Source organism: Oncorhynchus masou, chromosome 14 (assembly GCF_036934945.1).
Source record: "Oncorhynchus masou masou isolate Uvic2021 chromosome 14, UVic_Omas_1.1, whole genome shotgun sequence".
Lineage (NCBI taxonomy): Eukaryota > Metazoa > Chordata > Actinopteri > Salmoniformes > Salmonidae > Oncorhynchus > Oncorhynchus masou.
In genome coordinates, this window is record NC_088225.1 from 9198092 (window position 1) to 9211133 (window position 13042).

Here is a 13042-nt window from a genome sequence, read left to right on the forward strand (position 1 = left end):
AGCTCTTATTCGCTCCCCCTTCACAGTAGAAGCCTGAAACAAGGTTCTAAAGGCTTTGACATCTAGTGGAAGCCTTAGGAAGTGCAATCAGAACAAATTTCCACTGTGTATTGGATAGGCAAAGACTTGAAAACCTCAGATTTCCCACTTCCTGGTTAGATTTTTTTCTCTGGTTTTTGCCTGCCATATGAGTTGTTATACTCACAGACATCATTCAAACAGTTTTAGAAAATTCAGATTGTTTTCTATCCAAATCTACAAATAATATGCATATCTTAGCTTCTGGGCCTGAGTAGGAGGCAATTTACTCTGTGCACCTTATTCATCCAAGCTACTCAATACTGTCCCCCATCCACCTACAACGCATACGCTTCATAAACATTGCATGAAATCCATGTAAAGAACTATGAAGTAAGCCTAATGGTCATGGATGTGGTGGGTTGGATTGTGAGCAGTACGGAGTAGCAGAGAGTGGGGCAGTGTATTATAGGAATTTCAGCCATGTAACTCTGTTCCTCCATCTCGTCTTGTGTTCCTGGCAGCTCCACTATCATCCTGGCCAACCTGGCAGCTGCCTGGTATTCATGTCACACCCTGCAAACACAGATACACAACACAGCCAGCGAGGTGACGGGGATAGAGGGGGACTGGGTCCAGCAGGATGGGTCTAAAGGAGACCCACTGCTGCTGCCAGGGAAGTGGAGGTGATATAAGGATAGTCATAGTCAGAAGAGACACACAACTCACCTCTCATTACTGCTGGTTATTTGGGGGGACCGAGAGAGGAGGGGGAGTAGAAATAGAAAAATAGGGTGAGAAAGAAAGAAAGAACAGGGGGGGTGCATTTTGAGAGCAGCCGTTGTTTATGTTTGCATGCCTGAGTGTTCTCCACATTTTGGGGCAAAAGCAAGTCACATTGCTGATCTCCCCTGGCGCATGCGCTCACCATTTCCTCTATTCTATTTCAGGTTAAAAATACATCTCCAGTATGTATACCCAAACCATCATGTCTTAGTTTGGCTCAAACTAGCTTGTGCTCACAGTACTTCAAGGCTCTGCGCAGCAGGGAAATCTTGTGCTAGCCTGCTTACCGTTTTACAGTGCAGCAATTTGCAGTGTAAACAAACACCAACACAACTCACCAATCCCGTGAGTTTTGAGGAGTTATGAGGATGGGTGGACTGCTCGGGGGCCACTCACCTTTCACTGTCAACTCAGTACAGACAGATCAGATCGATCAGTCTGATGTCAGCATGACATTATACAATGTACCAGACTCTAAGAAGGCCTGTCCAGCTACAGAATACAGGGAGGTTCACCATGTGAGCAGAAGAACAATAATTGTTTGAGGTTGATAGGTGCACAGTCCAACTAGGCTCTGGTTAATGTTTGAATCCATGTCGCTATGTGTTATGACTATTGGAGCATAAACACGCTCACAGAACTGATGACGATCTTCAACACTCAAGTCAAAATAGAGAGAAGTTGAATAGCATACACAGGGGACGACATGAATGAAGACAACGTCTATCAAATGGGGAGAGCTGATTTCCTAAGCAGATGGGGGGAAAGAACAGTGGGGTGAAAAGGTTTGTCATACAAAAACAAATCTGTACCACATAGACAAGGAAGTGGCCATAACATAGCACTGTTTGGTCTCTGTTTATCCCACACTACAAGGACAAGCAGTCTCTGACTCAACATCTCCTCCTCAGTCTGCTCTGAGGTTTTTCAACAATCCAAGGATGGAGAGAGAAGGCCAAACATTCATCTGTTTAAACCATTTCACATTTCCCCTTTTTTTTTAAACAGTGTATCTCTCCCTGATGTGATGTGTGTGACTGAAGATTGCGTCATACCAACTCACTGGACTCAACATCCGCTGAGAAATAAACTGCCATCTGGGAAATATTAAAAGAGCACAGGATGTTGTGGGTTATAGTTCCATTAGAGCCCCATGTCCATTTGATACATAGAGTCAGACTTCAAGATCTGATGCAGTGTAATAGATACAATATTTATTCAGAAACACAAAATAATTAATTGTCTGGTAATCCACAAAATTGTTGTGGTAGCTGTCTCATGGAAAACATTGCGGAACAGGCTTGTGTTCAGATTAACCGATGTGCAAAGCAAAACTAGTGTGATTATCAGATTAACAGATAGTAGAATAGAAAACGTTTGGATGAGTCCTTCCCTGAATGTATCAGTTCCTTTCAATTGCAATATTCATTCCATTTTACAAAATAAAAAGATGATCAGGTGCCTAGACAAAACATTTTTGAGCCGAGAGTTCCTGAGACAGCATCACCAAATATGCAGTTGTTTTCTTATTATTTTTTATGTTTTAAATCTATATTTTTTTCAAATATATTTTCCCTATTTATTATTTTCCCCTAATATGTTGATTTCCATCTTAAGCAACAACAACACTGTATCAAAAACCATCTGTCTGCTACTTCGAGATGGTGCACAGCTGGAATATCAAGCAAGAAGTCTCGCTCTGACAAAACCTTTATCTCACTTTTCTTCTGAACACTAGTGGCTGAAAACAAAATGATACAAAAAAACACTGAACCATGATTGTAGTATAACATCCTTTAGCATTCAATGCAGACAGAAACACTGTATACAAAGAGGAGCAATTTGTAAAGTTGCTTATTAAACATAAGTTGGATTGGCTAGCTGGTGTTCCTTGATTGTGTGAGTGAGACAGTCAAAGTCATTGCCCAATGTTTGAAAAAGCAGATCCAAGTTGGTTTCTAAGCACATTAGAATACTAGAACACATGATATTCACACACTTACACTGGTTAAAAAAATCAAGAAGAATGATGTTATTTATGCAGTGCACCCCCAGTATCAAAGGCATCCAGTCCATTGACACCACTCCAGAAAGACAAAGGAAAGATGATGACACTGTCATACACATCGGTGTGTACAACAAGACGATCCTTCTTCGGCACTTGTTATACAAGTCCATCTTTTGTCTCTGGTTTCAGATCAATGAAAAAAAAATGAAACGTATGCTTAGCTAAAATTGTCTGCAGATTTTTACAATGTGGCGTCATGTGAATGTTCATCAGCTGTATGCTCATAATTCCTCCTTTCTGTCCTCAGTGCATGTCCACAACATCGCTTGGTTTTCTGCTTTCCCTTGCAGACAATTCATTTCTCACTTTGTCAAAGAAGACTGCCCGATATTGGTTCCTCTTGTTATCGCGAGGCCCCTGCAGTGCTCTCATCTCTCTGCCTCCATGGTGACGCTGGCCTGTTCACTGGAGGCCTGCTGTGTGACGGCTTGGGGCCACCCAGGGGGAGGCACCTGAGAGGGCATCTGCCCAGAAGTCCACAGGCCCTGCTGGGTCTGACCTGGGGCAGAAGGGCCCATGGCCCAGTTGACCTGAGGAGGAGAGGTTGCCATGGAGGCTATGGGACTGCTGGCGTTGAAGCTCTCTGAGGCCTTGAGGCGGGAGAACATGGCCAGTGCGTCTGGGAAGTTGGGAGGTGTTGCTGGTGTGTTGGCTGGAGTGTGCATCTGTGGAGAAAGGAGAGAACCATTAATAAGAGAACATCGATCTGTACGCATGTCTGATTACATATTTCACTACTGACTTTTGTAATTACTGGCGCATTGTCTCCAGTTCTAATGGACAAGCTTGGTTTGATTTACCATCTTGACACTTATGTCCTCCCTAAACTGGTCATAATAGTTGTGGAAGCGAAAAGGGAAAAATATTTTCCCTTCGAAGCCCAACTTCCTCAGACTGACCCCTTGTCTTTCCACTGAATTCTACATCCTGCCCTGAGTCTGCCCTCTCAGCTGACACTACAGAGAGCAGGCCTCAGGAGACTGCTCTGTGACTGCCAAACACAGGACCGGTCAGCCAAAACAAACACCATTCCATGAGTAAGAACCTAAGAGGGTCCAAAGGAATCGTACCTTCCAGGACATAAAAGGTCAAAGCAACCAGTGTTAGGATTCACCCCAACCATCCGAAAGCTACCAGACTGTCTGTTTTCTCATTGTGTGGACAGGATATCCACCACATAATAGATTATGCAATATCTCAAACAGTCATGTGGTTTGTAGTGGAACTAGGGGTAACAGATACCCTCCCCCCCAAGGCACATGCTTGCCTTCTGAACAGGTTTTGACTACGGTAAACATATTTCTTTAGGAGGATTGTCAGACAATTTAACTACATTTTGTTAATGAGAGCTGAAATATGTATAAGAAGAAAAAGATGTTCACAGGCTAATAAAGAAATTCTTATTACTTGATAAGAACATTAGTGGAGTATCCCACACGCATGGATTTCTAAGGTTTCTATGGTGCAGTAAGAATGAATGAGTTAATGAATGAATGAACAAACATTGGATTTCCCACAGGCATTAGCGTTGAGCTGCTTCAATAGGAACAAGACATTCCTTTATTCAACGTAATCATTTATGATGCGTAGTGAACCATAAAACTAGTATGTGCATTGCTCAGTTCAGGACAAGCATGTCTTTGTACAAAAAACAGGTCAGCAGCAGCCATACTAGCATAAGGCTGGCTGCTTCAGAAAAGTAATTTTGCATTTTGCAGATCACTGGTAGCCTACATTTGCTTCAGTCAATAGCATTGCAATAAATTACAGCAATAAATTGTAAGTGATCATAACAGACTTCCTGACACACATGGCGGCGATAAAACAATTACCTAAGTGTAATGGGTGCGTGTCGGTGGCCGGGAAGTCAGGCGCAGGAAAACGAACTTGGTATAAACGGAGTCGTTTAATAAGTGCTCATAAAACTCCAAAAAACAAAATATACAAAAATATTGGGTACAAAATCACGACTTGCACATAACATACAATAAAACAATCTCTGACAAGTACATGAGGGGAAACAGAGGGTTAAATACACAACATGTAATTGATAGTATTGGAACCAGGTGTGAAGGAAGACAAGAGAAAACCAATGGAAAATGAAAAATGGATCAGTGAAGGCTAGAAGGTTGGTGACGTCGACCGCCGAAAACACCGCCCGAACAAGGAGAGGGACCGAATTTGGCGGAAGTTGTGACAGTACCCCCACCTGACACGCGGCTCCAGCCGCACTGACCTCGGGGACGACCCGGAGGGCAAGGCGCAGGGCGATCCGGATGGAGACAGTGGAAATCTCACAGCATAGAAGGATACAACACGTCCTCCACCGGAACCCAGCATCTCTCCTCCGGACCATACCCCACCCAGTCCATGAGGTACTGAAGGCCCCTCGCCTGAGGTCTCGAATCCAGTATGGAACAAACGGAGTACGCCAGGGCCCCCTCGATGTCCAGAGGGGGCGGAAGAACCTCCCACACCTCAGACTCCTGGAGTGGGCCAGCCACCACCGGCCTGAGGAGAGATACATGGAACGAGGGGTTAATATGGTAATCGGGGGGAAGCCGTAACCTGTAACATACCTCGTTCACTCTCCTCAGGACTTTAAATGTCCCCAAAAACCGCAGGCCCAGCTTCCGACAGGGCAGGCGGAGGGGCAGATTTTGGGTCAAGAGCCAGACCCGGTGACGGTCTGCGCCAACTTTCAGTCTTCCACCGCAGGAGCCTCGGTCTGACTCTGTTCCCAAGGAGCCAGAACCGGCTGATACCCCAATACACACTGGAAGGGAGAAAGGGGAGTGGAGGAGTGGCAGAGCGAGTTCTAGGTCATCTCTGCCCAGGGCACGAACGCTGCTCACTGCCCCGGCCGGTCCTGGCAATAAGACCTCAGGAACCTACCCACATCCTGGTTAACTCTCTCCACCTGCCCGTTACTCTCGGGGTGGAAACCTGAGGTAAGGCTGATCGAGACCCCCAGGTGTTCCATGAATGCCCTCCAGACCCTCGACGTGAACTGGGGACCTCGATCAGACACTATATCCTCAGGCACCCCGTAGTGCTGGAAGACGTGTAAATAGAGCCTCCGCAGTCTGTAGGGCCGTAGGGAGATCGAGCAGAGGGAGGAGACGACAGGACTTAGAAAAACGATCCACAACAACCAGGATCGTGGGGTTACCCTGTGAAGGCGGAAGATCAGTCAGGAAATCCACCAACAGGTGCGACCATGGCCGTTGTGGAACGGGTAAGGGTTGTAATTTACCCCTGGGCAGGTGTCTAGGAGCCTTGCACTGGGCGCACACCGAGCAGGAGGTAACATAAACCCTCACGTCCTTAGCTAAAGTGGGCCACCAGTACTTCCCACTAAGACAGCGCACTGTCCAACCAATACCAGGAAGACCAGAGGAGGGTGACGTATGGGCCCAGTAGATTAGCCGATCGCGGAGAGCAGATGGAACGTACAGACACCCAGCCGGACACTGAAGGGGAGCGGGCTCTGTACGCAATGCCCACTCAATGTCCGCGTCCAGCTCCCACACTACCGGTGCCACCAGGCAAGAGGCCGGGAGTATGGGATTGGGATCCATGGGCCGCTCATTGTGTCATACAGCCGGGACAATGCGTCTGCCTTAACGTTCTGAGAGCCTGGCCTGTAGGAAAGGGTAAATACAAAACGGGTGAAAAACATGGCCCACCTTGCCAGTCTCCTCGGCGCCCGGATGTACTCCAGATTGCGGTGGTCAGTCCAGATGAGAAAAAGGTGTTTAGCCCCCTCAAGCCAATGTCTCCACATCTTCAAGGCCTTTACGACAGCCAACAACTCCCGGTCCCCCACATCATAGTTTCGCTCCGCCGGGCTGAGCTTCATCTAGAAAAAGGCACAGGGGCAGAGCTTCGGTGGCGTACCCGAGCGCTGAGAGAGCACCGCTCCTATCCCAGCCTCGGACGCATCCACCTCCACTATGAACCCCAAAGAGGGATCCGGATGGGCCAACACGGGAGCCGAGGTCAACAGAGCCCTCAGGTGACTAAAAGCACTGTCCACCTCAGCTGACCACAGCAAGCGCACCGGGCCCCCTTCAGCAGTGAGGTAATGGGAGCCGCCACCTGACCAAAACCCAGGATAAACCTCCGGTATTAGCTGGCAAACCCTAAGAACCGCTGCAACTCCTTTACGGTGGTGGGAGTCGGCCAATTACGCACGGCTGCAATGCGGTCACTCTCCATCTCCACCCCTGAAGTAGAAATGCGATACCCTAGGAAGGAGACGGACTGTTGGAAGAACAGGCATTTCTCAGCCTTGACGTACAGGTCATGCGCCAACAGGCGACCAAGCACTCTGCGAAGTACGAGCCATCTTCCACTCATCTCCCTCTCGGATACGCACCAGGTTGTAAGCGCTCCTGAGATCTAGTTTGGTGAAGAAGCGCGCCACGTGCATTGTCTCTATCGCTGTGGCTATGAGCGGTAGCAGGTAACTATACCTCACAGTGATCTGATTCAAACCTCGATAGTCAATACGTGGATGCAGACCTCCCTCCTTCTTCTTCACAAAAAATAAACTTGAGGAGGCGGGTGAAGTGGAGGACCGAATGTACCCCTGACGCACGGATTCAGAGACATATGTTTCCATAGCCTCCGTCTCCACCTGTGAGAGGGGATACAGGTGACTCCTGGGAAGTGCAGCGTCGACCAGGAGGTCTATCTCACAATCGCCCCGTCGATGAGGTGGTAATTGAGCCGCCTTCTTTTTGGAGAAGGTGAGAGCCAAATCGGCATATTCAGGGGGGATGCTCACAGTGGAGAACTGGTCTGGACCACCATTGTAACACCAACGGAAACCGCTAAAACACCTACCTGAGCACTCTCGCGACCACCCCGTGAAAGCCCTCTGTGGCCAAGAAACAGTGGGGTTATGACAAGCTAACCAGGGTCGGCCCAGCACCATGGGAAATGCAGGAGAGTCAATGAGGAAGTGACTAATTCTCTCCGTATGACCCCCCTGGGTCATAATGCCCAAAGACGCGGTGACCTCCCTAATTAAACCCTGACCCTAATGGTCGACTACCGAAGGCGTGAACATGGAAGGGCATATCCACGGGAACAATGGGGATCCCTAAACTATAGGCTAAAGCTCTATCAATACAATTCCCAGCCATGCCTGAATCGACGAGCGCCTTATGCTGGGAATGCTTCTGCACCTGCATTGCTTGCTGTTTGGGGTTTTAGGCTGGGTTTCTGTACAGCACTGCTCCTGGACACACTCCTCGAACTCAATGGCCGGGGTACCCTCTCCTACTGACTCCATAGCTACGGTCGGAGATTCTGTAATGGGTGCGTGTCGGTGGCAGGGAAGTCAGACGCAGGAAAACGAACTTGGTATAAACGGAGTTGTTTAATAAGTGCTCATAAAACTCCAAGAAACAAAATATACAAAAAAATTATATAAGTGGGTACAAAACCCGTCGCACACCGACACATGACTTGCACATAACATACAATAAAACTATCTCCGATAAGAACATGAGGGGAAACAGAGGGTTAAATACACAACATGTAATTGATGGGATTGGAACCAGGTGTGAAGGAAGACAAGACCAAACCAATGGAAAATGAAAAATCTATCAGTGAAGGCTAGAAGGTCGGCGACGTCGACCGCTGAACACCGCCCGAACAAGGAGAGGGACCGACTTCGGCAGAAGTCGTGACACTAAGATTTGATTTAGAATTATATTTTTATATCTGCTTACAAAACAGTTAAAACTGTACAGCTGAAAAACACATATAATACAAAAGCCTTCCGTTATCTGACCACAATAACAAGACAGCCTGGTATGTGTGGGAGTTTCCACTGCTTTACATTGAAAGAGGTCAGCAGTGTATAAGGAGAAAGGTGTTGAAGGACAGACAGGGTGTGGGCCTCAGTGTGAGGCAGCTGCTCAGTCAGATCAGCTGGCTCTGTACACATAAACACACAGGAGACCGACCGTGTATTTTCTCATCTGGAGCTGCAAAGTTGCTATAGAAACAGTCCTGTTTGATAGGGATGGATCCTGTAATAGCAGCTGCAGCCAGGGAAACAGTACATGAGAGCTTGTTTTAGAGAGTGTGGTCTTTCTCATCCCTTTTCCTATTGTTTATTGTCAGTTTACCATATTTGTGGCTCAGAATAAACAATGGCAAACTGTACACTGTACTAAAGCCCTGCATCCTACCAACCAGCATTGTCCATTTGAAACAAATGTGCTATTGTACACCAGGCAGTCTACTCTACCATTGTTCAAAGGGCTTGTAAACAGACACATTTTCTTTTCAAAAGTATATCCCGCATCAGAGCACATCTAAATGTAGACACTAAACGTCTAATAGCCATCCCAAATATGAAAAACAAGGGTAGTAGTACAGTTTACAAAAGCTGTTTCTTTTGGACGATGTTATGAAGACTCTTTAACTAACTCGATTCATGACTGCCACAGACCTCCTGGCATCCTAGACATTGACTGGGACATTGTGATAAGCCACACGTCTACAATATTGCCACCAGCCTATGCCTTATGAGCCTTAAAAACCCCTATGTGCATTTCAATCATGAGGGACGTAATCATCTGTGGATGTAACATCCCATAAGCACGTTGAATTTCAACACTGACCTCCATCGTGTGATCTACAAGATAAAATTGTTGAGGGCATCATGGGTAATCTGTCTTTAGCGAGGCTGCACCTTTTTCAGAGCTGTTTCACTAACTCACAGTCACCCTACACAATGTCTGTTTCCATGTACGTGGTCAACTGTCCAACGAGATGAACGAAAGGAAATTCAAACATCACGTGTCACGTGATACACAGCTTACATTACTGTGTCCTGTATCAACAAATCAATCTCACCAACCTCCAACACAAACAGGTCAATGAGCAACCATAGAGTGAGTCAATAATTAACCCAACACAGTCCCTTGTTGTTATTATACAGCCAGGGATAGATTAATATACGGGTGCTGGTTTGTCATGTCAACTTGTTCAAGTGACAAGTGTCATTTTAAACCAAGGTCACGGTGCTCTTCATAACAACACAACCACTACTGACAACAGAAACAATACCTTACAGCACTTTCAAAAACACTTCCTTTAATAGCCGTGGGTGTAACAGAGTTCATTTCGTAACCTCACTCCCCAGCTTGAGATGTCTCCTCATGTTACATGTGCATCGGGCCTCTCCTACGCTTGGCCTTTCTGCGCTGGTCTGTTTAAGAACACAGTGGGCAAATACTGCACCGTAGTTAACCTGTCAACCAATTGTCAATGAAAGGGGCTCAACTTAACCTTATGCCACGCCTGACAGCCAACCCCTAATGTAAACAGACCACGCCAGATGTATTGCCAATGTCACTGCTTCTTATCTAATTTAATGTCTGCCCACATCCTGTTTATTTTCATCAGTTTGAAAATGAAAAAAAATTGAAAATAGGAGCAGGATGAGATCATTGGGAAATGGCAGACCCAGTGGTAGGTTATGAGAGGTTCTAGGTTTAGGTTCTAGACCTAAATAAACTGATTTCTTATTGCTCATGAACCCAGATGCTATTTCGAAGGAGGAAATCTATTGGCCAAATGGAAAATCTATATGACAAATGGCCTAGAATAAACTGTGCTAATGTCCTGTTATACATGTGTCAAGATTTTAACACTGTCATTAAAAAACAATGTATGTACAGTTGAAGTCGGAAGTTTACATACACTTAGGTTGGAGTCATTAAAACTTGTTTTTCAACCACTCCACAAATTTCTTGTTAACAAACTATAGTTTTGGCAAGTCGATTAGGACATCTACTTTGTGCATGACACAAGAAATTGTTCCAACAATTGTTTACAGACAGATTATTTCACTTATAATTCACTGTATCATAATTCCAGTGGGTCAGAAGTTTACATACACATATAAATTGACAGTGCCTTTAATAAACAGTTTGGGAAATTCCAGAAAATGATGTCATGGCTTTAGAAGATTCTGATAGGCTAATTGGAGGTGTACCTGGGGATGTATTTCAAGGCCTACCTTCAAACACAGTGCCTCTTTGCTTGACATCGTGGGAAAATCAAAAGAAATCAGCCAAGACCTCAGAAAAAAAATTGTAGACCTCTACAAGTCTGGTTCATCCTTGGGAGCAATTTCCAAAAGGCCTGAAGGTACCACATTCATCTGTACAAACAATAGTATGCAAGTATCAACACCATGGGACCAGGCCATAACGCTCAGGAAGGAGACGCGTTCTGTCTCCTAGAGATGAATGTACTTTGGTGTGAAAAGTGCAAATCAATCCCAGAACAACAGCCTTGTGAAGGACCTTGTGAAGATGCTGGAGGAAACAGGTACAAAAATATCTATATCCACAGTAAAACGAGTCCAATATTGACATAACCTGAAAGACCGCTCAGCAAGGAAGAACGCCATAGAAAAGCCAGACTACGGTTTGCAACTGCACATGGCGACGAAGATCGTACTTTTTGGAGAAATGTCCTCTGGTCTGATTAAATAAAAATAGAACTGTTTGGCCATAATGACCGTTGTTATGTTTGGAGGGAAAAGGGTGAGGCAAGCCGAAGAACACCATCCCAACCGTGAACCACAGGGGAGGCAGCATCGTGTTGTTGGGGTGCTTTGCTTCACCCAACTTATTGTGGGAAGCTTGTTGAAGGCTACCAGAAACGTTTGACCCAAGTTAAACAATTTAAAGGCAATGGTACCAAATACTAATTGAGTGTATGTAAACTTCTGTCCGCTGGGAATGTGATGAAAGAAATAAAAACTGAAATAAATAATTCTCTCAACTATTATTCTGACATTTCACATTCTTAAAATAAAGTGGTGATCCCAACTGACCTAAAACAGGGAATTTTTACTCGGATTACATGTCGGGAATTGTGAAAAACTGAGTTTAAATGTATTTGGCTAAACTTCCGACTTCAACTGTATGTTTTGTATAGTATGTATCATAAGTGCCGTAGCACTGAAATCATTTTATTTATTTATTTTGACCTTTTTTTTCTTTACTAAAACAATGTTCACTTTTTCTGGAACCACCCTCTCCCACAAGACACATTTTCAAGGCTTCGATTCAAGAAAAAGTATAGTAGCAGTACAAATCATCCATAACTCACATGACTTCATTTGCCGACTATAAGTATTAGAAACATAGCAGCCTATCATGTCACCGTTCATGTGAAATAAAACAGTAAGTAATATGCTACAGTACATGACATGGCACTATGAACAACGTGGCCAACGTGTGTTTATTTTTGTCAGGCTTGTGTGTCGGTACAACATGGCGGACACGGACGACAAGGGCATGAATATAAATAGAATCATAGATGTGGCAATAATCATCATCATAATGTAATAATAATAATAATACATAAATTATTCATTGTTAACAATGATACTGTAGGTTTTCTATACTTACCATTTGATGATGGTGACTGTATGGAATATTGGTTTCTTGAAAAAAGGCACTTAATGCAGTCTATTGAAAAATAAAATATATGTGTCAATAAGCAACAGTCCAGTGTGCATTACACATATGATAGCCTATTGCAGACAGATACAACCTAAATTGATATTATACTATATGCTGTGAAAATGTTACATTGTGCCAGTAGGCTGCTGAACACCATAGTTAGCTACATTTTCATTGCATAATAGCATTAGCCTACTGGGATGTTGTAAAGTTAACCAGATTATTTTACAAATGATTGGCATTACTGTATTAATTAGATGTATTTAATTAATGACTCTGAGAAACAGACACAGACTGATCTCTGTAACTGATCTATCTTCCATGCACCAAACCCATTGTCAACAAGAAAAGGTTCCCATACCTCGAACTGCCAATGTGCCGCTTGTAGAAGCTGTTTCGCTTGGTCTGCCGCGCATCCAGCAGTCAGGACGAACTGATTTATCATAACTTGGTGCTTTAGATCATCCATATTTGCATAAGCGGGCTATTCTAAACCTTTCCCCTTGGGTTGGTGCTCAGTCCTTGAGGTTATTCTCCCTTGCATTAGCCTTTCCTCTCATCGACCATGAAGACAGCACAGTCCGCAGTAAAAACCCAAATATTTACTGTATGAACTATGTTCAGTGTCCTGAGCGCCCCTTTGATCGGCAGCACGAGAGCGCAA

General features: G+C 44.9%; 1 protein-coding gene across 2 annotated transcripts; it reads right to left on the reverse strand.

Annotated features, from left to right (window-relative positions):
- Positions 1-1991: 1991 nt before the first annotated feature.
- On the reverse strand, positions 1992-13027 carry LOC135554121 (UBA-like domain-containing protein 1). Of its 2 annotated transcripts, XM_064986191.1 has the most exons (4): positions 12740-13027; positions 12325-12384; positions 5082-5383; positions 1992-3537 (listed from the first exon to the last, which is right to left on the reverse strand). In XM_064986191.1, the coding sequence occupies exons 1-4, from the start codon at positions 12792-12794 to the stop codon at positions 3241-3243; spliced, it is 714 nt and encodes a 237-aa protein (XP_064842263.1). In that variant the 5' UTR covers positions 12795-13027; the 3' UTR covers positions 1992-3240. The 2 variants fall into 2 exon arrangements, with proteins under 2 accessions (XP_064842263.1, XP_064842264.1); XM_064986192.1 differs by lacking the exon at positions 5082-5383 and having other exon boundaries at positions 12740-13023.
- Between the last annotated feature and the right edge of the window lie 15 nt (positions 13028-13042).